General features: G+C 56.8%; 1 protein-coding gene across 1 annotated transcript; it reads right to left on the bottom strand.

Moving 5' to 3' along the window:
* Positions 1-19: 19 nt before the first annotated feature.
* Positions 20-22366, bottom strand: ALKBH5 (alkB homolog 5, RNA demethylase). Its single transcript, XM_070061571.1, has 4 exons — positions 20811-22366; positions 11549-11629; positions 2762-2917; positions 20-1636 (listed from the first exon to the last, which is right to left on the bottom strand). Exons 1-4 carry the CDS (start codon positions 21581-21583, stop codon positions 1459-1461), a joined length of 1188 nt encoding a protein of 395 aa, XP_069917672.1. The 5' UTR covers positions 21584-22366; the 3' UTR covers positions 20-1458.
* Between the last annotated feature and the right edge of the window lie 2268 nt (positions 22367-24634).

Genomic DNA, 24634 nt, shown 5'->3' on the forward strand with positions numbered 1-24634 from the left:
TCACAGCACCAGACAACTGTTTCAAAATATATTAGATTTGGTTTTTATTGTAGAGCACACGTATCAGGGCAAAGTGCTGCACACACAACTACAAATCATTTTTTGGGAAAAAAGCTGTAAAAAAAATAAAACTGCAACTGCTTTAGTTATGCAGTCCTGACTTGAGGAATCCACGCTGGCAAAGGAGTTCCGGCCCCTGAGAGGGGCTTCTTGACGCTGGCTGCCCCGGGCCTCTGCAGCCTGAGACCTCGGACCCAGGCCTCTGTGCAGAGCCCCCTCCCCCGAGGGACGGAGTCTCCTGACAGGACAGCCTCTGCTCCGGCTGGCCTGGGTCCCGGCACGGCTGGCAGGAAGACTTCCCTAACGAATTCAGGTCAGCACAGCCTCACAGCCTTCCAGGGGCTGGGTGGGGAGAAACTGCCAAGGATTTACCCCTTTTCCTTCTATTACTAATTTTTTAAAGCCTCTCCCCCAGCTCCCATCCCCGAGGCAGAGGAGGCACCAACCCAGTCTGCAGGCAGGGGGCCGGGCACCTTCCTAGAGGGGAGGACAGGGGGCAAGGCCCAAGCTGGCCAATGTAGGAGAAAGAAAAGGGAAAGGAAAAAGCCAGGAGATCAAAGGAAAAAAATAACTCGAAACAGAAGAAAACAAAAACCCTACCACACCACAACAACTTCCCACATCCCAAATGCTCGACTTGGAAGGACACCAGTCCCTCCAGCTAGAAACGGTTCCTAAAACTGACCAACATGGCAAGTCTAACTGTCTGTACAACCACACGCATACGCTCGAGGAGAGCCCAGCGGAGAGGTGGGACGCTCTCGGGGAGAGCGCCTCCTGGCAGCCCCAGCACTGCGGGCAGAGCAGCCAGGGGTGCAGAGGGAACCCGGGGGCCTCGCGACAGCTTTGGGCTGGCAGACCCGGCACTGCTCAGCCCCCACCCAGCCAACCTGAACAACTCTGCCACGGGAGGAAGGAAGGGTGTTTCCGTGAGACAGCAGGTGAGAGGAGGGGACAGCAGGCGTTCTGAGACCTCCACCAAGCGCAGAGAGCAGTGGAGGAAAGGAGTGGGCAGGAGACGGAACTGTTTAGAAAATGCGAAGATTTACAATTAAAGCAAAACAAGGATTTTCTTAACCAAAACATTTAGCTACTTTTAAATAAACCCAGTTTGACAAGCCCCACTTAAAGATGGCTGCCCCTACACCTGTGCTGGCAACTCCAGCGTGAGCCCCTGTCCCCCACAGACACCAGCAGCCTTTCCATCCGGGAGGAAAGCCAGGAACGCGAGAGCCCAGGTCTTGGGCAATTCTGTTCTGTCTGCCTTAACAGGCAACAAACCAAGGAAAAAATATATAGGATCAAGGAAAAAAAAAAAAAAAAAACCCACACAAAACAGAAACAAAGCCCTCAAAACAAAGGGGCAGCTATGTGAGCATGAGCTGGAGTCCGGGAGGCTCAGTGCCTCCGCATCTTCACCTTGCGGGCGGGGCTGCCTGCCGCCTCCGAGCAGTCCTCCGAGGACTCATAGGACTTGCGCCAGTAGTTCTCCGAGCTGAAGCTGCCCCTCCGCCGGTGCGCGGGCAGCAGCACTGAGCGGCGGTTCTCTTCTTTGTCCATCTCCAGGATCCGTGGCCTGCAGGAAGAGGGGGACGTCACCTAGAGGCTGGCAGGAGGGGCCTCGCCCAGAGTGCACGCCCTTGGGACGGGCCGCTCCGGCTCAGAGGCTGTCAGCAAGGGCAGCACTGGCAGAGGCACTGGCGTTGAAGGTTCTGGCCCATGGAGGGGCGGCAGCCAACCCTGGTCTCTGGAGCCATTTCCCAACCTCCCTGTGGTGTCTGCCTGGCCGAGCCTGATGCCCCAGGACGCAGCCACGGCTGCCGGACAGAAGGACCCCTTCTCCATTCCATCATCAGGACCCTGTGCGACGCCACCATCCACTTCTTCCTGCCTCCCCATTTTATTCTGTGCCAACCCGCATCTCAGCTTGCCAACTCTACTCGGGCGGAAACCACTCTGTTCTGCCCGTGTCTCCCCTGTCTCCACTGTCCCGCCCACGTGTCTTTTCCACCATCCAGTGTTGCCTTAAGCATTACTGCTGGGGCCGGTGCTGTAGCACAGCAGGTTAAGCAGCTGCCTGCAGTGTTGCCATCCCATGTGGGCGCCAGTTCCAGTCAGCTGCTCCACTTTCGGTCCAGCTCCCTGCTAATGGAAAGCAGTGGAAGATGGCCCAAGTGCTTGAGCCCCTGCACCCATGTGGGAGACCTGGAGGAAGCTCCTGGCTTCAGCCTGGCCCAGCCCCAGCCGTTGCGGCCATTTAGGGAGTGAACCAGCAGATAGAAGATTTCTTTCTCTCTATATCCCTCTCTAAGTCTACCTTAAAAATAAAGTACTGCCTCAGAACCCTTCCAGCACTTCTGAATAGCACGCTCCTTAGTTCAACACTTCCACGGCCAGAGATCACCTCCTAGCATCTAAGTCTGTACCTGGGAGAGTTCCGGGTCTGGGCAGGACTGAACAGAGCAATCCTGGGAGGCCACGGCACACTCCCTGCTCCTGGCCTCTTTTCTCTGGGGGCACGAGCAGTCGGCCAGGGATTAGACTGGAACGCACCAATGCCACCAACCCAGAAGCAGCAGACACAGGCCCGGGGTGGGGAGCAATCCCAGGCTCCTGGTCACTTATCTCCCGAGGCTTCCTCACTCCCTGACCCTGCGGCCAGGCCATGGGGCTGCTTTGCTGGGGGTCCTGAACCGAGTACCTGTGGGCAGCATCAGGGTCTGCCTTGCGGTGGGACCGCTTGGGCTTCAGAGCAGGGTCCCTGTTGTTTCCCGACAGGCGATCTGAAGCATAGCTGGGTGGCAACACAGAGCTGCTCAGGGACTTGGTTTCCAGCCGGGGTGCATCCAGTCTCGTCCTGAAAAGGAAACACAGGGTCACCAAGGAGCTTCCAGTGAGACAGGGACCCCACCAGACCAACGCTCTCTGGCCAGGCCAAGTGCAGGCCATCCGCCTCTGGGCTTACGCTCCTGATGGGTCAACTAGAGGCTGGCCTACCTCCTCCTCAAGTTCAGGCTGGGCAGCAAGAACAGGAGCTCTCACCAGAGACTCCCCACAACAGGGATCTGCTGTCTCAGGGCCTGCTCTCAGCCGAATGCTGCAGCCCTCCTCAACCCAGGTGGGCTCAGAGGTTCCCCCGGGGCAGCTGCCAGGAGACTGAAGGCTCCTGGTAGACACCAACACCCTCCAGCAGGTGCCTTCATCCTCGCCTGAACACCGACACAGACCCCCAGGGGCCGGAGGCAAACACCACCAGAGCCTCGCTGCCTCCTCACTGTTCAGCAGGAACACTGAGGCTGAGGGGCAGCACTGGCGGGGCTGGGGGAGCCCAAGCCGACTCCGGCCACCAGGCAGCTTCTGCTCACGCCAGGAAGCTGACCAGGCAAAGGTCAGAGGGCTTCTGAAGTCAAAGTCCCACCTAGCGCCGGTGTAGGGTCAAGGCACACACCACCTAGAAAGGGACAAGACTCCTCAACAGCCAGAGCGGGCGAGAGGAGGAGCCCAGGCAGGGCAGCTCAGGGCAGGAATCTGAGTCCTTTACACGGGGTGGCTATGCAGCAGACTGGGTGGCACTGATGGGGGCCCCAAGGAGACTTTCTCCAGAGTCTACGGGCACAAAGTAGTGACCTGGCTCAGAGAAGTGGGGCTACAGTTAGAGCAGGACTCAAAGGACACCCCTTGCTAGACTGCTGAGCGGAAGAAGGCGGGAGGGAGCCCCAGAGCCGCCACGGCTAAGCTGCTTAGTGTCCTCGGTAACAACGCATCCGGTCCTCACAGCTCCCAGCTTCCCCACGGCCGCTGCTGCCGCCCTCCACTGCCTAGCCTGCTGTAAACAGATGCGGAAAACTGGGTCAGAGAGGCGCTAAGTCCTGCGGCCTACAAGCTGTGGGAGAAAAGCTGCAGCCCAGGTGGAACTCCAACCCAACAGGCAGGAAGCACCCTGACAACCTGGGCGTAGCAGGGGCATCGCCCTCCTTTCAGCTGGGACTGTTTTCTGATGCTCTCAGGCCCAAGTGGTGGCAGGTGAGTAGGAAGGGTGGCTGGCCCTGACCACCTTCACCAACCCCCCTCTACCTCAGGCTCCTCTCTCCTACCAAGCGCTCTGCAGAGCAGCTGACACGGGCGCAGCAGCCTGCTGTGGTCAGAAGGGCCTCAAAGCACATGAAGGGGACCACCTGAAGAGGAGGCACCCAAGCACACAGGCCTGGACTCCCAAGGAGACTCCCTGGTGCCCAGGCCACAGGGGGATCTCTCCCAATTGTTCAGCCCAGTTACCACCGTGTTGTATTGCACGTGTGCACCTTGAAGCCCCAGGAGCCAGGGCTCCAGGGGCACTACCAGACAACAGGGCCAGCACCAGATACCCAGGGATCCCCCAGCCAGGCCTGGCGAGTTAGAAGGGAAGTTTGCTCTCCCCCAACCTGGGCTGTGAAACTCCACTCTGCTGGGTTCCCTGCCCCCTCCATGGAACACAGCCTCCTCATGCCCTCAGAGGGCACGGCCCAGGAGGAAGGGGCTAGGAGAAGCCCACCCAGCATTCACAAACATAATCACTACTGCCCCAGCTGCGGTGAGAACACAGCGTTCAGGTAGGACTGCATCTGGAGGTCATACAGAACCAGGCCAGGGGCCCAGGCTCCCTGGGGCTCTCACTGGCCCCCTGTCAGAATACAGAGGTTGCCAACTGGGCAAGATGTGTGTGTGGGTACACAGCCACTGGACAGAGGAACCAATGGGAGCAAAACCTCACCACAGGGAAGAGTCACAGCGACAGGAGTGGCAAGTCCTAGCAGTACAGACGGGGTCAAGGAGACCAAGAGCTGACCACTGAGGGACACCCCACCCCACTGAGGGACAGAGCCTGCACACTCGGTCTCACATGTGGCTGCTCTGCTTCCAGAAGCGGTTCCTGACCCTGGAACCTTCGCACACAATCACAGGAGCCTCTGAGCCAGGCCTCCTACAATCTCTCCTCCGCAAGTCCCCAAGCGTGGAGTCTTCTCGACCTCAGGTCAGGCTGAGCCGTCCAGCCCACCTCCGCCCATCCCTACTCTGTTCTACAGTACAGGACCACCGCTCGGCTTCTGAAGAGCCTCTTCTGACCGAGGCACCTTGGCCTGAGCTCCTTCTACGCTGGGCAGAAGCCCGAGCACCCCTGACCTACCTGAATGTCTGCCCCCTCCCCCTGCAGGACACACAGCGTTAACAGCCCACCCTTCCCCTCCACGGCACTCAACACACTGGCTAACATCTGGCACACAGGTCTCCAGCTAGAGATGCCAACTGAGAACACAAATCTCAGACAGACCCAGGGTAGCCGTGGGACCATCACCCAGGCCACCTGCGGAGGACCCGCCATGACCCAAGGCCTGTCTCCTCCACCTCTCATGTGCAGAAGTTCCTATACCACCCTGCCTCACAGCCCCTGGGCTGAGCACCCAGCCTGTAGCTTCCAGTTCAGAAACCAGATCTACCAGGCCTGCTCCTCCCCATCAGGCAGCACGAAATGTAACGCTTTGTTTTCACTTTTATGTTTATTTTCATCCACTTGAAAGACTGAGCGACAGAAGAGTTTTTTTGCTGGGCCACCAGTGCTCGCTCTCCTGTGTGGTAATACCACGCAGAGTACAAATCTACCAAACAGAAGCACCACAGAACACCAAGTTTCCAGGGGGACCCCCCCTTGGGTGCCTTGTTCATGGTATATACCAGAAATCCTCTCACTTCCTACCAGAGCCCCTTTGCAGACAGGACTGCGGCGCACCTGGCAAGGGGCAGCCAGCAAGGTCCTCCCAGAGCAGCAGCACAGGGTGGACACGATGCACACCTGCAACACGTCCCATTCTACCAACCGCTTCACCCAAGCCACCGGTCAGCCTCTTGGCTACCTAAGCAGTAATCTAAAAGTAACCACACCTCAGAGGTTAGGTCCAGGTTCCCTGCCAGAGGTACCCCGGACAACAAAGATGCGTGTTGGGCAGCTCGCACTGGGTGGGCTGCAAGAGAGCAACATTCAAGCAAGTTGGGGGTTGTGAAGGGGTCTCCAGGCACCGAGCAGCCTGAAGCTGCTGCCTCAGCCCGCTCTGGAGAGGAGCCTCCTTGACACTTAAGACACTCACCAATCAGCTTTCTACTTGCCAAACTTCAAAGATCCACCACAATGACACACTGTGGGGCAAATGTGGGATCTGGGTGTTCCACTGTGCAAGCCACCAAGGGACCTGGTTCAAGGTCTCACTCAGCCATTTGCTGGCTGTGATCCCAAACTTTAAGTTTTATTTATTTATTAGAGAGGCAGAGACAGAGAGATCTTCCATACTCTGGTTCATTCCTCAAATGGCCACAATGGCTGGAGCTGGGCCAACCCAAAGCCAGGACCCAGGAGCTTCTTCTGGGTCTCCCACGTGGGGAAACGGGCCCAAGCATCTGGGCCACTTCCACTGCTTTCCCAGGCCATAAGCAGGGAGTTGCATCAGCAGTGGACCAGCTGGGACTTGAACCAGCGCCCATATGGGATGCCGGCACCACTGGCTTAACCTATTACACCAGCACCGGCCCCCAAACCTCTTTTTATTTTTTGACAGGCAGAGTGGACAGTGAGAGAGAGAGAGACAGAGAGAAAGGTCTTCCTTTTGCCGTTGGTTCACCCTCCAATGGCCGCTGCACCGCGCTGATCTGATGGCAGGAGCCAGGTACTTATCCTGGTCTCCCATGGGGTGCAGGGCCCAAGGACTTGGGCCATCCTCCACTGCACTCCCGGGCCACAGCAGAGAGCTGGCCTGGAAGAGGGGCAACCGGGACAGAATCCGGCGCTCCAACCGGAACTAGAACCCGGTATGCCAGCGCTGCAAGGCGGAGGATTAGCCTAGTGAGCCGCGGCGCCAGCCCCCCAAACCTCTTAATACCAAGCTACAGCCTGTGGATTCCTTTCCAGGAAAGTGTCCAAACGCTCACTTCCAGCCCTCTCCTAAGGAGCCACGGCACCTTGTGCACAAGGATCTAGCAGCCGTCCATATTCAGACGAGACACATCTTATTGAACCAGAAGACCTGGCAGCCAGCTGTGCCCCTCCCCTCCAGGAGGCGCTCAGGAGGACCTCGCCGTCTCCGGCTTGCCTGAGCCAGAGGCAGAGCCCCCAGGCCTTCGCTGTACAATCTTTACCAGAACTTAAAAGATGGCGCAGATGCCTACAGGAAACGGGGCCCGGCTCCATGCAGAGTCTACCTATCGGAATACAGCCTCACCAGAAGACATAGCACCAGCCAGGTACCCCCGAGACCACAGCATGCTGCTCTCTGGGGAGTGCCTGGGCCAGGATTCCCTTTTGCAACGTGTCACAGCCTGGCCTTTCCCCGCAGCCACTCTGGACCTGTCGCTCAGCGTCCGGCTAACAGGTGTGTACATGATGCTTCCTGCATGGAAGATGGTCAACATCTGAGCCTTGAAGAGTTAACCAATTTCCAGTGTGTACATATGTATGTCACTTGGGGGGCTGTGTCTCAGAAGTTGAATGGGTTCCTGGTATCCACTAGAGAGACCTGGATGAGGTTCCTGGCTTTGGCCTGGCCTGCATGCATTTAGGGAGTGAACCAGTGGATGAAGATTTCTCCATCTCTCTATCTCATTCTTTAACTGACTTTCAAACAAATCAATCTTAAAAAAATAAAGTGAGGAGTAGAACACACGAGAACACACTGTGTGCTGGGGGGGCTCTCTACACATGTGTCACCAAGGGGTGCTGGGGGACATCCTCCCACTGCTCACCAGCCCAAGACAATAAAGTCCGGCCCTTCTGCCCTCCGGCCCAGCCTCTGGATGGCTCCTACCACCCACTCAACTGAGACAGCTGAGGAGCCTCCACCACGTATAACTGCCATTCCCGAGGTTGGACAACTGCCAGGGGTCTAGTTGGCCAAAGAGTTTCCAGAGGAGCTAGTGAAGACCCCTTGGTCTGCAAGGACCACCTGCTCAGCCGGCTTGGAGAGCCAGGTATTGGAGCCACTCAAAGAAGTGACGACACTCTAGCTATGGCTACCTCCAACAAAGATTTCTACTGTGAGGGGAATTCCTGGGAAGTTACTGTTCCGGTTCTACAGATAACCCTAGAAATTCCTCTCCAGGTTCACAGCCTATGCAGGCCACCCATCCCTGGCTGGAGTTGGAGGTGCAATGCGCAGCCAGAGAAGAAATGACCCGGGAGAAGAGACCAGAAGGGAGTTACACTCTGGACTCCAACACTTCTGCATTCTGGGCTTGACTAGTGCTGAGAACCACAGGAAAATAAAGTGAAAAGGCAGATAAAAGCCCTTCATCTGACCGGTTCTGGGAACACTCTTAGGCTGCCAACTGCCAAGCTGACCCAAGTGTCTGGCGCTCCCATACATTCCCATGCAGCCTGCACCGCAGGACCATCTCTCCCGGTCTGGACTACAGCCACAAGACCAACGGCAAAGCTGTTGAGTTGGAACGGCAGAGCCACGCCAAGGACACTTCACTACCACCTTATCGTGGAGTCGGGAGCCCAGAAGGCCAGGATGCTAAAGGTACTGATGGAGGTAAAGATGGCAAGGAGCTGGCATTATGGCTCAGGTGAGGCTGCTGCCTGTGATGCTGGCATCCCATACTGAACACTGGTTTGAGTCCTGGATGCTCTGCTTCTGATCCAGCTCCCCACTGATGTGCGTGGGAAAACAGGGAAAGATGGCCCAACTACTTGGGTCCCTGCCACCCATGTGGGAGACCCGAAGCAAGTTCCAGGCCCCTGGTTGTGGCCTAGCCCAGCCACAGCCATTGTGGTATTTGGGGAGCGAGCCAGTAAATGAAGATCTTTCCCCTCTGTCAATCTAGCTTTCAAATAGAGTCAATCTTACGAAAAAAAAAAAAAAAAAAAAAGGCAAGCCAGAAAAAAGAGCTTTAAGTGGCCATAGCTAGAATGATTTGAACACAAAATAAAAACCCATGAGTCCATAAACTGTTAAATAAATGGGAGAGAATAAACACATCTCTCATGGAGAAGAATTCCAGATAATTTGCACGGACACTCCTCCCTCAGGGAGGTAGAGCCAACTTTCCATTCTTGAACTGTAGGCTGTATATAGTGATTTTCTTCCTGAGAGTACACTGTGGACAGGGAAAAAATCCTAACTTTGTTGAAAACCCTGACAAACACTTCATCACCCTGTTCAACATCAACCTCAACATGGCAAGTCACGATGTCCTTGGTATGTGATAAAAATGGTGCTTTATCTCTGTGGTCTTCCTCCCAAAAAAAACCCACAGGCCATCTAACTTTGAGAAAGTCAGATAAAATCCCAATCAGTGTCATCAAGAATAAGACAAGACTGGGCAGGCATTTGGCCCAGTGGTTAAAACACATGAAAGGATGCCCGTGTCCCACATCAGAGTACTTGTCTTTGATCACTAACACTGGCCGATTCTAGCTTCCTGCTAAGGCAAGACCCCGGGAAGCAGCAGTGATGGCTCAAGTAATTGGGTCTCCACCAACTTCCATGGGAGACTTGAATTGAGTTCCTAACCCCTGGCATAAACCCCCTGACCGGGGCCAGCATTATGGCACAGTAGTAAAGCCTCTGTCTGTGGCACCAGCATCCCACATAGGCACTGGCTCGAGTCCCAGCTTTTCCACTTCTGATCCAGCTCCCTGCTAATACATCTGGAAAATCGGCCAAAATGGTTCAAGTCCTTGAGCCCCTGCCCCCATATGGGAGACCCAGAAGAGGCTCCTGGCTTCAGATTGGCTTCAGATGTGGCCATTTGGGGAGTGAACCAGCAGATGGAAGACCCTTCCCTCTTTTTCTACCTCTCTGACTCTGCCTTTCAAATAAATCTTAAAAACAACAACAACAACACACCTGACCATTGTAGGCATTTGGGAATGAACCAGTGGGTGGGAGCTCTGACCTGTGTTACTCTTTCATTACTTGAGAGGCAGAGAGAAAGTCAAGGCAAAGCCAGATAAATCATCTCCAGGAGGAACAATCTAAGGAACCCAACCTCTAAATGCACTGTGAGGGCAGGCACTGTGGCATAGAGGGTAAAGCCACCTGCGATGCTGGCATCCCATATGGGCGCCGGTTCACGTCCCTGCTGCTCCACTTCTGATCCAAATCCCTGCTAATGGCCTGGGAAAAGCAGCAGAAGATGGCCCAAGTATTTGGGTCCCTGACACCCATGTGGGAGACTCAGATGAAGCTCCTGGTTCTGGGCTTCTGACTGGCCTGCCCTGGCCATTGTGGCCATCTGGGGAGTGAACCAGTGAATGGAAGAACTTTCTCCCTCTTTCTAACTCTGACTTTCAAATAAATAAACCTTTAAAGAACCACCACACAAAAGGATGAGTGTAATGGCGGGGAGGGGGCTGATGTGGCACAACACAGGTTAAGCCACTGCCTGCCAAGCCAGCATCCTATATGGCACTGGTTCGAGTTGTTCCACTTCTAATCCAGCTCTCTGCTAACAGGCCTAGGGATGCAGTGGAAGATGGCCCAAGTATTTGCACCCCTGCCACCCACGTGGGAGACACAGATGGGAGTTTCTGGTTCCTGGCTTCAGCCTGGCCCAGCCCAGGCTGCTGAAACCATTTGGGGATTGAACCAGTAGATGGAAGATCTCTCACTCATGCGTTTGCTGTTTCCTTTCTCTAGCACTGCCTTTCAAATAAATAAATCTTAAAAATTAATAAATGTAACGTGGGATACATCTTTGGGAAAAAAAAGATATTAGGAAAACTAGGGAAATCTAATAAAGTATAGACTTTAATTAGTAAGGTGGGAAGCGACATAACATCCTGATCATGCGTCCATCCAGGGATCATCTCGCCCTGCTCAATGACTTCTATGTGACCCCGGCAGTTCCCTATCCCCTCTGGGACCCCATTCAAGAGGAAGACTTGTCTTAATGCAATGTCTGTGTGGCTGTGCCTCTGATCAGTCTGCCTGCACACCTGAGAAAGAAATTCCAGGGAGGCCAGGATTACTGAGGCTAGCACATCCGGTTTCTTTCTCGGAGAGGACGACACAAAGAAGCTATAAGCCTGCTGAACACTGCATTCAACCACCCACCTTTGTCTCCTCTCTTGCTCCTCCCACAAGAGAAAACCCAGGCATTTTAGAAGCAGGCTGCTAAGGCATAGTCTAAAAATAATCACCAAGAGCACATGTGACAAATCAGAACCGAAGAGGTGAGGAAGCAGTTAGGGGCAGGGTGCAGCTTGGAAGAGTGCTCCCCAAATCTCGTTAGACTGCCCATCAACGTCAAGAGATGTGCTTCTGCTCAGTCCTTAGCTCCCCAGATAAACAGTGAAGGAGCCGAATTTTCAGATGAAAAGACAAAAAGCTTTATCTCCCCAGGACACCAATAAAACTTGGGTCTTGCGCTCTTCCAGGTTTCACTGACACAGAGGAGCCGAGTGTGAGGGACACAGACCTGTATCCCCAGGCTGGCCTGAGGTGGGCCCACCACCACTTACTTCCTGAGGATGATGACCGCTCGGCGCTCCTTGATGTCTTGAGGCCGTATGCAGTGAGTGATTTCATCAGCAGCATACCCACTGCAAAGAAACACAGAACAAGTGACCGTGTGGACAGACCAAAGTCCCTGGGGACTAATGGAACAGGAAGACGGGCCTGCCCATCATTTCAGAAGTTCTGGGATCTACACGGGAGGGAAATACTATGGCAAGCTCCAAGCAAACTTTTAACCAGAAATTACTCAAGGAAAGCCTTTCAAGAAGCAGGCTGGGGGCTGGTGCTGTGGTGTAGCAGGTAAGGCTGCCGTCTGCAGTGCCAGCATCCCATGTGGGCGCCGGTGTGAGTCCTGCTGCTCCACTTGCGATTCAGCTCCCTGCTTTCCCAACCATAGCAGAGAGCTGGATCAGAAGTGGAGCAGCCAGGACTTGAATCTGCGCCCATATGGGATGCTGGCACTGCAGATGGCAGCTTTACCCACCGCGCCACAGTGCTGGCCTCATCTCTCTCTGCTTCTCTGTAAAATCCGCCTTTCAAATTAAAAAAAAAAGCAGGCTGTGATGCAGTGGGTAAGAATGCCACCTGGGACACTGGCATCCCCTATCAGAGTGCCAGTTCAAGTCTTTGCTTCCTTACTTCCAATCCAGCTCTCTACTAACCCACCTGGAAAAGCAGTGGCCGATGGCCCAAGTGCTTGGGCCCCTGCCACTCATGTGGGAGACTGGATGGAGTTTCTGGCTCCTGACTGCGGCCTGGCCCAGCCCCGGCCATCGTGGTCATTTGGGAAGTGAACTAGCTGATGGAAAAGCTCCGTCACACTCTGCCTTTCAAATAAATAAGCAAAAACAAACAAGAAAACAACAAAACAGAAAACAGGAGATCCATGCCACCAGCTTCCTAAGGGAAAGATCAAAACAGAATTTAAAAAAAAAAAAAAGATTTAAATGATTTGAAAGAGTTAGAGGGAGAGAGATTTTCCATTTGCTGGTCCACTCCCCAGATGGCCCCAATAGCCAGGCTGACGCCAGGAGCTTCTTCTGGGTCTCCTACATGGGCAGCAGGGGTCCAAGCATTTGGGCCATCCTCTGCTGCTTTCCCAGGTGCATTAGCAGGGAGCTGGATCAGACGTTGTGGAGCAGCCGGGCCTTGAACTGGCGCCCCTATGGAATGCCAGTGCCATAGGCAGCAGCTTTACCCGCCATGCCACAGCGTCAACCCCAGAAGAACTCCACTTGCACCAGCCGGGAACCCTTCTTTAAAGTGCCCTCAGGGAGTGGGCATGTGACCCAGTGGTTGAGTCACAGCTTAGGATCCCGTATGAAAGCGCCTGGTTAGAGTTCCAGCTCCTCCACGTCTGTTCCAGCTTCCTGATAATGTGCTTCTTGGGAGGCAGCAGGTGACGGCTCAGGTACTTATATGTCCCTGCCACAAACGCGAGACCCGAGCTGATTTGGTTCCTGGCTTCAGCCTCACCAGCCCTGACTACTGTCACCATTTGTGAAGTGAACCAGTGGGTGAAGGCCCCCCACCCCTGCCTTTCAAATGAAATGAAAATAAAAATTAAAGATCCCTCAGGAAATGGCTCTGGGGAGAACTGGAGTGACTCAGGGCAGGTCCTGGTGAGAGGACAAAGAACTGCACCTCTTTCTTGCTTTCCCCACCCTTCAGCACGCAGAGGAAGCCCAGGGAGCGCTGACAGCACTGAGTCACCCGAGAGCTAGGACTACTGTGGTTCCAGAAGGGAATCTGTCTATTGAATATCTCCATTTGGGGGGATCCAAAACTTTAAGGCAGCTGTGTGTGGGATATTTTAAGAATTTCCATCACACTCAAATATCTCTTTTCAACAAGTTATAAGATTTTCAAAACTATTTATGGGCCAATCAACGTGGGTAGATGACTGTCCTCTTCCCAGCCAGGGGCTTTCCGATCGGAGACTCTGGAAGCAAACTCCACTTCCGGAGCCTCTCACCCACCCTCCGGGAGCACAGCAGTGGAGACAGCCCCTCTCGAGTTCTGCTGAGCTGCAGCGGCTCTACGCAGCCACAAATGCACCCGGCCACAGGCCTGGTGGGAAGGGCCCGCCTCCTCGCCTCCCCACCTGCTGGGGATTCCTGACCGGCCCTGGACCACAAACTTTTCTCTCGGAACTGCTGATCAGCTTGCCTCTCAGGCGTACAGACACAAACTTAACCCTCAGAAACACCAGGGGTCTGGGAAGGATGCCTGGGAATGACCAGGCTGGCCCAGCCAGCAACAGCAGTGGGAGATAAGCAGCAAGGCAGCGCGGGCTCTACCCTCAGAGGGCAGGGCCCTGACTTGGAAATCAGGTTCGAGGCTATGCTAGTAGGAGAGCCACGAGCTTTCACAACAGACCAGAGCTCTTCAGAGTTTTCTCTAAACACCAGTCCCAATTTGGGAAATATTAATACACTAAAGCTTTCTGAAACTCTTTAAAGGACCCGAGAATTTCTACAGCAAAAGAACATACTGACTTTATTGAACTGAGCACTGACCAAAGAGCCTTTTCTCAAATAACACCTATTAATATCCACCAGCCTCGCAGCGAGAAGTGCCACAAAGGCGAAGAGCTGGAGAGACCTGGATTCAAAGCCGAGACCTGGGCTCTCAGTTAACGCCCATGAAGGACCCGAGCCTCAGTTTTTTCATCTGTGCAAGGACACAGTGGATTCTTGGGTGTTCATCGGGTTATGTTTTGGAACTTTGGTGATGACAGAAGAATACCCAAGTCTGCAGGATTTAAAGGGACAGAGTCTCCACCTTTCTAGGCAGATGCAGAATTAAGCGACTGTATGGTTGACGCCCTTTGAAAAGGCACAGTAGTGAGAGGGCCCCTCCAGGGGCCTTACAAAAGTTAAGTTAGATAATGCGGGGAGCCTGGTGCTCCACTACCACTTGCTGACTCTTTTTTTTTTTTTTTTTTACTTTTTTTTTTTGACAGGCAGAGTGGACAGTGAGAGAGAGAGACAGAGAGAAAGGTCTTCCTTTTGCCGTTGGTTCACCCTCCAATGGCCGCCGCGGCCGGCGCGCTGCGGCCAGCGCACCGCGCTGATCCGATGGCAGGAGCCAGGAGCCAGGTGCTTTTCCTGGTCTCCCATGGGGTGCAGGGCCCAAGCACCTGGGCCATCCTCCACTGCACTCCCTGGCCACAGCAGAGGGCTGGCCTGGAAGAGGGGCAACCGGGACAGAATCCGGCGCCCCGACCGGGACTAGAACCCGGTATGCCGGCGCCGCTAGGCGGAGGATTAGCCTAGTGAGCCGCGGCGCCGGCCCACTTGCTGACTCTTGATATGAGCCAGAGGGTCCAGGACCTGAAGGAAGCCTGGGCCTCAGGCTCATCAGGTTCAGCACTACCATTTACTAACTTTTTTTTTTTTTTTTTTTTTTTGACAGGCAGAGTTAGAGAAAGGTCTTCCTTCCGTTGGTTCACCCCCTAAATGGCTGCTACGGCTGGCACGCTGCACTGATCCGAAGCCAGGAGCCAGATGCTTCCTCCCAGTCTCCCACGCAGGTACAGGGCCCAACCACTTGGGCCATCCTCCACTGCCTTCCCGGGCCACAGCAGAGAGCTGGCCTGGAAGAGGAGCAACTGGGACGGAATCTGGCGCCCCAACCGGTACTAGAACCTGGGGTGCCGGCACTGCAGGCGGAGGATTAGCCTAGTGAGCCGCGGCGCCAGCCCACTTACTAACTCTTGATATGAGCCAGAGGGTCCAGGACCTGAGGGAAGCCTGGGCCTCGGGTCCAGCACTTGCCAAGGAGACAGGATCCAGACTGCTCCGCCTGGCATCTGCCAGCAGCAGATTCCCAGAGCCAGGGGCTCTCATTCTCAACTCAGGTTCTTATCACTTCACATCTGGGGAGTGATATTATGGACTCCAACACAGTCCCATGTGTACAGAGGGCTTCCCCGAAAGAGTTAAATCTAGGCAAATTTATACGGCCCGAACCTGCAGAGCTGGTTGTAGGCACCCTTTCCTGCTGTTAACAAGTGTTATCAATACATGTGCCTCAGCTACAGGCACAACCAAAGGTCCCGACTTCCCACCTCCAACAAGGAACCACTTCTTTTAATGCCGTTCTGGAGCAAATCCAGATGCCTGTCAAAGTTTGACTGCCTCCACGCTCCCTGTCCCATCCCCCAAAGGGCTCTAGAACAAACAAGCCTGCCAGGTTCCTGCCATGAGGAACTAGTGTGGAGCTAGGGCTGTACAGGCCCATAAAAATGACCTTGGCACTGACCCCACCTGGAAGGTGCATCAGTACTGGTCTTCTAGAACTTTCTGGCAGCCGTGACACAGCACATTCACTCTTAAGAGTATCAGGCTCCTCCAGGAGAGGGAGATCAAAATTCTGACTGAGGGAAGCTCTCAAGGCCATTTTTTGGCAGAAAACGTCCAGCAGAGAGCGTTGTTCACTGCTAAAGAACCTACTTGCTGCAAGAGAAAGTATTTGCCAGCTTGCAACTGAATATGCCCCAGGTTCAGACCTCCCGTGGCCGGAAGCAAAGTTCCAGTGCCTCCTGCTCCTTTGTTGTCGGGGGAAAGGAGAGGAGGAAACAGCTCACGCTGCCTGGCCTGGGCTGCAGCCCCAGCAATGATCAACACTGCAGGCATCAAGACTGCTGCCACCACCAGCCCTATACCTCACAGGGACTTTAAGTTAGTTTATTTGAAAGGCAGAGTTAGAGAGAGAGAGATCTTCCATCTATCCCAAATGGCTGCCAATGGCTGGGCCAGGTTGAAGCTCGGAACTCCATCCAGTCTCCCAACTGGGTGGCAGGGGCCCGAGCACTTGACCATCTTCCGCTGCCTTCCTGGGCACATTAGCAAGGGAGCTGGATTGGAAGCAGAGCAGCTGGGACTCAAACCGGCACTCGTACAGGATGCCAGCCTCAAAGGCAGCAGCTTAACCACTGCACCACAGGGGCGGCCCTTTGGAGTGACGCCTGAGGGAGCCGACACCTCTGACTCCTCCTTAGGGGAGGCTTTCCCTGACACCACCCCCTCGCTGAGTTTCTCCAGCACGGCTCAACCGTGCTGGCCTGGTGGAAACTGTGTTCTCTATGAGACAAGTCTCTATTAGAGGCCTCACTCATGTCTGCAAACAGTGGACAAACAAAATGAGGTCTGAGCCAAACTATTTCAATACCCCAGGGCCTCAAGGGATCACGGTAAAGTCTCCCTCAGAGGCTTAGGTGCAGGTCCATGAGGAGTCTGTGCGGAAGTGTGCAGGGCTGTGCAGCACAGCGCAAGGACAGTCAGGAACTGGAAAGGCGCGTTTCCAAGACGGCTCCCATTTCCCATCTACTCTGTATGCTGTAAGCCTACACAGGTCTCCCAGCCTGGGACTCTGTGCTCTGGGGAGGCCCCTCGAGCCTGCCTCACCACTTACAGCCTGCAGGACTGAAGCCCAGGGTTTCGGGGTTAGCAAGCCAGCCACCCTGACACAAGGCAGTACAGTGGGCTCAGACTCAAGCGACGTCACAGAGGTGAGCCTCCAACGAGGCGCATGGCTTCACTGGCTGAGACGTCCTCTGGCGTCCCGAACCCAGAGGGAAGGCCACCTGCTCCAGTTCTGTACACAGCAAAGCCGAAACAGCAGCAGCTCACCAAGGCAGGCAGCTCATCCCCCGAGGTATTTTCAGTGAAACTTCAAGCAAGTGGTGTGACAGTTTCAATCCTGTAACAACCCCACGGCATCGCTGGCCTGGTTTTGCAGACGAGAAACACTGAGGCTGAGAAAGGACGGTGGTAGCCCTGTACTGTAACCAAGTCTGCCAGCAAACTCTGGTTTCTGGTGGTACGGGGTGTAAGTAACAAGGGTAAGAAAAAGTCACCTGTGCTCCCCGACAATGTCTAACCTGTCCTGGGGGCCTTGTGGGCTCAGCGAAGGTCACACCCTTACCCACGAGCGTGCCTATGCCTAGTGCCTCAGAGTGGACTGCGCAACTGCCCATCCTAGAACGGCCAGCCCGCCCCGAAGTTTATGGCCTGTTTATCCTCAGCTCGCTCTGAGCATCAGGATTAAGACCACTGCTTACTGCCAGCTTTCTCTGCTCTGCTGTCCTCTGCCCTCACATCAGGCCCTGACCCAGGGCCCCGACCCCACACTGCAATTCCTCCTCATCCCATGGAAACAGACAACTCTACACAAGAGATGTGGCCCAGGACCCATCTGCCCTACTTTCCCAACTATTTTAAGCCAGAAAGCTAAATTTTGCTTTCAACCAGCTGAACAAGATCAGCCCTTAGCCCCAAACTGACAGAGGTGCCCACTCCGCCCAGTCAGTACTCAGTGTTAACTGAAGAGCCCCAGGACCCATGGCTAGGCAATGCACTGAGGCCCAAGGTCCCTGGGCATGTGGTCACCACACCAGACCCTGCAGCAGGGATTAAAGTAGCAGCAAGTAAGCAATTAGCCTTGAGGTGATTATTCTAATTAACCCACTGGAATCTGCTTTAATCTACCCCATCCACCCTACAGGAAACAGAAGGAACGCGGGACAGACTCACAGAACCGGGCGGTAGAAGATACTCATTTCCCTAAAGGATAGCATTTACAGGGCACCAGCCCAGGCCCAACACGGGAAGATTATAAAAAAAAAAAAAAAAAAAAAAAAACCACACCACTGTACCAGCTGGGTTCAGAAAGAGTCTGAAGTACTTCTAGAAGGATCTGTTAGGCTCTGCTCCAAATGCCCAGGTTTAGACACTGCAGTCAACGCCTGCCACCCATCATCTGTACCCACCACTGTTAAACATAAAACTGCATTCCTGCCCTGCTGCCTTGGACGGGTACAGACACCCTTGCCACCAGCAAGAACGGAGGTCTGAGTCATGACAATGGCTCGAATCCCTCCCCAGTCTGCACCGGCACCACCGCTTACAGCAGCCCTTCCCACTCTGCAGTTTTACTACTCATTACCTCTGGGCTGGAAGCCGTACCAGGAAGTGAGGGAGAGCTTCGCATCATCTCACCAGGTCACACGCGGGATCTGACAAGGGGCACTACGAACAGGCAGGTGTCACCCATCTGCACATGAAGCAGAGTGCGACTGCTAAGCGGGCAGGTGCTAGAAGACTTAATCAGTGGGAGCTTCCAGAATCCCAGCTCAGCAGCTCCCTAGGATTCGGCTCCGTGGCACCTCGCCCCCCCTGCTCCCACACTTGGCAAAGTCTGCAAACAGTCTGGGTTCCAAAAGCGCTAACGGCACCCAGGGGGAGAGAGGCCAGGGGTGCTGCCGAGTGTTCCACAGTGCACAGACAGCCCCACGCACCAGTGAGCCCGGCGGCGAGGTCCTGATGGACCGCTTCACCCACAGCACTGCCTCACCATGAACTCCGCTTGCCTCACGTCAACACTCACCCCTCTTACCTACGGCTGTGCCCTCCCACTGCTGCCAAAGCCACGGCCGTGCTCGCCCACTCTCACTGCCTGGCTACTTCCTAAGTCACCCTTCAAGTTGCCACCTATTCTCCCCTAAAACTTCTAACACTTCATCGTGGGTAGGATTCTCCCACTCTGGGCTTGAACTCTATGAAGGAGGAGGCGGGGCTCCCAGCCCCTCCCCCAGCAGGAGAGCCGAGAACCACTAAGTGGTTGTGCGGGGCAGCAAGCGCGCATGTAAGTGCCTGGCCCTATATCAGAGACCAAATTACCCTCATCCTAATAGGCTTCGGAAGTTGGCATTACCCCCCACTCCACAGATGGGAAAGCCAGCTCAAAGAACGCCCACGAGATCCCCAAGCAAATGAGAGGAGAGCCAGATTCAAAGCCCCGGGCAGCACTTTTCAGGACACGGCTGAACCTCCCACACGAACTCCACGGCCAAGTCTGGCTGAGTCCAGGAAAGCTGAAGACTTTGCTGTTCTAAGAAAAAGATGAGGAGAATTTTCCTCATGATGCAATCCAGCTGCTAACCACTATCAGATCCGCCTGTTAGGGCCCCGGAGCTTCAGGGCCGGGGTCGGCGCAGGCACACCAAGCCTCTCGATTCTGCACTAACGCCGCAGCAGGACCTGGGGACAGCTCTGCAGGCAGACGAGCAGCTGGAGACCCGCCGGTCCCTGGCTTGCGTGAAGTTCCCTTAGCAGTGAGAGCCGGTCCACAGTCAGACCCCAACCTGCCCTCCTCTGGGACGGTCTGCCCGGGCCGCCTAGACTGCACCGGTCTGAGAAGCTCAGGGGCCCACAGGACAAGGAGGCACGGCAGGTAAGCCCATCAGGGAAGCAGCCTCAGGTGCTCGCCTCCCACCAGATGGAGGACCTGCCCTCATGATGCTAACAGGGCTCCAGGGACCCGCGCTTCGGGGGTTAAGCGGCTCGAGGCCAAACCCCAGCGCGCCTGATCCTCTGTTTACTTGGCCGTGGGCAACCAGGCACTCGCCCCAGCTGCAGTCTGGCTCTACCTGCCTCCTAAGAGGTTCTGCAGATGACGCTGCCTTTCGCGGGGCTCAGGGCTCGGAGGAGACAGCTGCCAATCACCCTTTCACAGTTCATCCACAGCGAAGGGGCTTCCGCAGGCGGTCTACTCTGGGGGCCGTGGCCCCGAGCTAGTCCTCAGCGGGACTGGGACTGCAAACAAGGCCCGGAGCCCGGGCTCGGCTGCCCCGTAACGACCAGACCCAACACGGCCCGGCGGCCAGCTGCCGTTTGTTTTCTTCTGATCCTGCTAACAGGTAGCAGGTTCTCCGCCCCCGGCCCGACCCCTAATCCCTTCAGCTCCAGGGAAGCCGCTCGCCCTCCAGGGAGTGGAGAACAGGTACCAATTAGACACTCAGGAGCCTTTGCCCCTGAGTATTTCCTCTGCTAAGGCATCCACTAACGCTCGCTGTTACGGACACCAGGAGCGGCGGAGCAGGAAAAGACTTTCGGATCCTAAACCCAACTTTTTTTTTTTTCCTTTTTAAAAGCTCAGATTTGGACATGGAAGCCCAGAACAGAAGAAAAGTGACTTGTTTCCGATCACAAAGGGACACGGCCCGCTAACAGCTTTCTAGGAAGACGCCTGAAAAGTCTCAGCCAGGCTGTTCTGGGGACCGATCCACACACGGGCTCCTGACCCTGCTCCTGTGTAAGGCCCCAGCCCCTGCCCCTCCACCCCGGGAGCCACACACACACACAGCTGGACCTGCAAAAGGAGGAAAAAAAAAAAAAAAAGGCAAGCAGGGCTCCTATTGGCCGCCAGCGGGGTCGGTGGCTAAGGCGAGGGGTGCGGGCGGGCCCCCTCCTCCCGGGTTACCTGAGCACAGTCACGCTCCCTCTGCGCACAGGCAGCGAGAGCACGGGTTCCGACACCCGGATGGGCTTGAACTGGAACTTGCAGCCGAAGCAGAGCGCCGAGTCGCTGAAGAAAGACACGGACACGATGGGGCGCTCGAAGATGTGGATGGGGTCCACGTGCGACACGATGCAGCCGCCGGGCTGGTAGTCGTTGATGACGGCGCTGTTGACGAAGCCCTCGGGGATGACGCGGTGCTCCACCAGCTTCTGGATCACCAGCTGGTGCACCCACTCCGGGATCTCGTCCACGTCGCCCGGGGGGTACAGGCGCTCCTGGCCGGGCCCGCGCTTCTGCAGCTGCGCGCCGTACGTGTAGCCCTCGCCGAAGAAGTACTTGTTGCGCAGCGGGGCCCGGTCCACCGTGTGCTCGTTGTACAGGCCCTTCTCGGCGCGGGACACCACCTCGTCGATGCGGGCCTCGATCTTGGCGCACTCGTCCTGGCTGAACAGGCGCATCTGCCGGATGCCGCTCTTGACCTTGCGCGCCTCCTCCTCCCTCTGCAGCTGCTGCTCCTCGTAGTCGCTGCGCTCCGGGTCCGAGTCCTCCGGGTATTTGCGCTTGGCCCCGGGCGCCGGGTACGGCTCGGCGGCGGCGGCCGCGGCGGCGGCGGCGGCCACAGCGGCGGCGGCGGCCGCGGCCGCGGCCTCCCGGCTGCCCGCCTTGTAGTTGTCCCGGGACGTCATGGACTTGAGCTTCTCACGCAGGTCCGTGTAGCCGCTGGCGGCCGCCATGGCCCCCAAGACGCGACTCTAGGGGCCTCCGGGAAGGGCGGGGCGGCCGGGCATGGCTCTCAGGGGTAGGGGTGGGGACGCGGCCCGGGACCCCCGGAGGGAAAGGGGGGTGGGGTCCTCAGCGAGGGGCCTCCATGCGTGACCGGAGGGCGCCGAGAGCGGGGTCGGGCCTCAGGGGCGGCGGGTCATGCAGCGGCTGCGGCGGCCACGGCGCTTCCTCCTCCACCACCTTCTCCGCGTCCCGGGGGGCAGGGGCGCCGGCAGCGCCTCATGCCGCGAACGGCCGCTCGACTCCCCCCCAAGACCCTCAGACGCCCCGCCCGGCCCGCACTTTAAAGCGCTCCTCACGACGTCACGGGCCGCTCGCCCGACGTCCGCCAGCGCCGCTCCTTAGCGGGCTCCTCGGTGCGCAGGCGCAGTGGCGCCGGCCACCGCGGCTCCGCGCGCTATGAGCATGCGCGTGCGTGCGGGCCGGGCCGGCCGATGGGGCCCGCGCAGGCGCAGACGCGGGCCCTCCCCGTTCGTCGTCCGCCGCCCCTCCCCCACGCGCTGAGGGGGGCGCTGAGGGAGCGCTTTCGAATAGCAACCTTGCCTCCACGCCACGCCGCCTCCGAGACGGGGAGAGCTCCCGCTGCAGGGGTTTGCTGATGGTGTCAACACTGTCGCCCTGCCGCGTCACGGCATCGTCCGAATGCCTTGGAGGCGCCTCAGCCCCCGGCGCGCAATCACCGGGGAACCGCCACAACCTAGGCCGTCCTGGGACCGCCCCTTTTGGCCTTTCCGCTTCTTTCATTGGGCCGCCAGCCACGCGCGGGGCGGGCCTGGACTGGAGTTTCCAGAGGCCGGTTGGTAGCCATGCCTGTCAATCAGGCCATCTCCTTGGCTACCGCGCCCATCGCTGAACAAGCGGCGGGGAGGGAAGCGAGGACCCCTGAAGAGCGGATGGGTGGCTACCTAAGTGCCTGAAACGGAAACCACCACCACCCCGCCCCCCCACGCCTGAGGAAAGTCCTCGGGACGCCTCAGAAAACTTCTAAAAGCAACGGAAACTTTGCTCAGAACGTATGGCCGAGAGCGCCAGGCCCTGCTGGCCCCGAGCCTAGATGGCGACTGCCAAAGAAGCTGGGACACGCGTCTTCGTGGGGGGAAAACGCCCAGCGCCGCCTCGGCCGCCGCTGCCCGGGGTGGACGTTCCGCGAGTCACGTCCCGGCGGCGGCGGGCGCGTGCGCGGCGGCGGGGGCGCGCCGGGCCGGGGGTGCGGGGCGGCGTCTCCCGGGTGCAGCCCCCGTGTGCGCGGCTGAGGGCGAGCCGCAGGTGCGCCCCGCGGCTCCAGCCGCAGCCCCTCCCCAGGCCGGGGCTGGGGGGCGAGGGTCGGCCGCTGTGCTTGGCGCTCAGGGGCCTCGTGCAAGCCCTTGCTCCCGCGTGGTAGGCACGGGGCTTGCTGAGTCGGGCCTCAGCCCCCCGCCCCCCGTCTGTACACTGAGAGGCGCCTGAGTCTGTTGTGTTGGAAAAGTGGATTCTTGGCCATGACCAGGCTGAGCAGAAGGCGGCGTGAGGTCGTGAAACCCCAGACACCTGGGACCCTGGCCGCTGCTTCCACGCTGGCCACCTGGCGCAGCAAGCCTGAGCCGGGGAGAACCGAGTCACCTACAGTCCATCGGGCCCCTGCCCTTTCCTGGTGTAGCCCAGTGGGGTGCAGGTGTGGGGAGGCGGCCGCGGGCAGTGAGGACGAGGCCAGTGGGCGGGGCCATGTGGCCTGCCTCTGGCCCTGCAGGATTCCAGTACCTTCTAACCGCTATGCTGCCCCGTCTTCTATGAAGAGCAGGCCTTCTCGGAGCCACCTGTGGACACAGCTCAGCTCATCCAGGCCGAGATGAGAATCACTTGTTTCCTCCTCGTCTTTTTTGGGGGACAGCGCGAGTTCCCGAGCCAAGCTGCCTGGGGTTGAATCGTCATTGGACCCCTGTGCTGGCTGTGTGGCCTTGGGCAAGTTGTTCTACCTCTCTGGGCCCTATGTACAGTGGTGGTAATAGCACTCACCTCACTGGGCGTGTTTTGAGTATGCAATTGATTTTTTTTTTTTTTTATGTACAGAGCCGGGCACACTGTAAGAAGTTGAATAAAATGAGCTTTTACACAAATGTACGTCTAGAGGCAAGCGTTGTGGTCCAGTGGGTTAAGCCACTGCTTGGGACGCCTGTATCCTACATCGAATGCTTGGGATCAAGTCCCACCTCCGCTTCCAAGCCAGCTTCCTGCTAACGTGCACCTGGGAGGCAGCAGATGGTGGCTTTGGCTTAGTACTTGGGTTCCCGTCACATCCTGGGAGACCCGGATGGAGTTCTTGGCTCGTGGCGTCAGCCTGGCCCAGCCTTGCCCCAGCTGTTGGGAGCGTTTGCAGAGTAAACAAGCAAATGGAAGTTCTCTTTCTCTCTGCCTTTCAAATAAATAAAAATAAACTTAAATATATATACTGGGGCCAGTGTTGTGGTACAACAGGTTAAGCCACCACTTGTCACTGGCATCCTGCATCAGAACATGAGTTCAAGTCCCAGCCGCTCTGCCTCGGGGCCAGCCTCCTCACGTGCCTGGTAGGCAGCGGATGAATTTGAGCCCCTGCCACTGTGGGGGAGACCCAGATGGAGCTCCTGGCTCCTGGCCCAGCCCTGGGTGGTGTGGCCGTTTGAGGAGTGAACCAGCCGATGGAAGATGTCTCTACCTGTCACTCTGCCTTTCCAATACATAAATACGCTGGGGGGCGGGGGGCGGGGAGGGCAGTGTGGCTCAGCGGGTTAAGTCCTGCATCTCATAGGAGCTCCGGCTATTAACCCAGCTGCTCCCACTTCCTAACCAGCTCCCTGCTAATGCACCTGGGAAGGCAGTGGAGGAGGGCCCCAGTGCTTGGGCACCTACTATCTACACAGGAGACCCGGATGGAGTCCCAGGCTCCTGGCTACAGCATGGCCCAGCCCTGGCCATTGCAGCCATCTGGGGAGCGAACCAGCAGAGGGAGATCCCTCTCCCAGTTTTTTTGTTTTGTTTTTGTTTTA

This window comes from Oryctolagus cuniculus, chromosome 17, assembly GCF_964237555.1.
Source record: "Oryctolagus cuniculus chromosome 17, mOryCun1.1, whole genome shotgun sequence".
In the NCBI taxonomy this organism is placed as follows: domain Eukaryota; kingdom Metazoa; phylum Chordata; class Mammalia; order Lagomorpha; family Leporidae; genus Oryctolagus; species Oryctolagus cuniculus.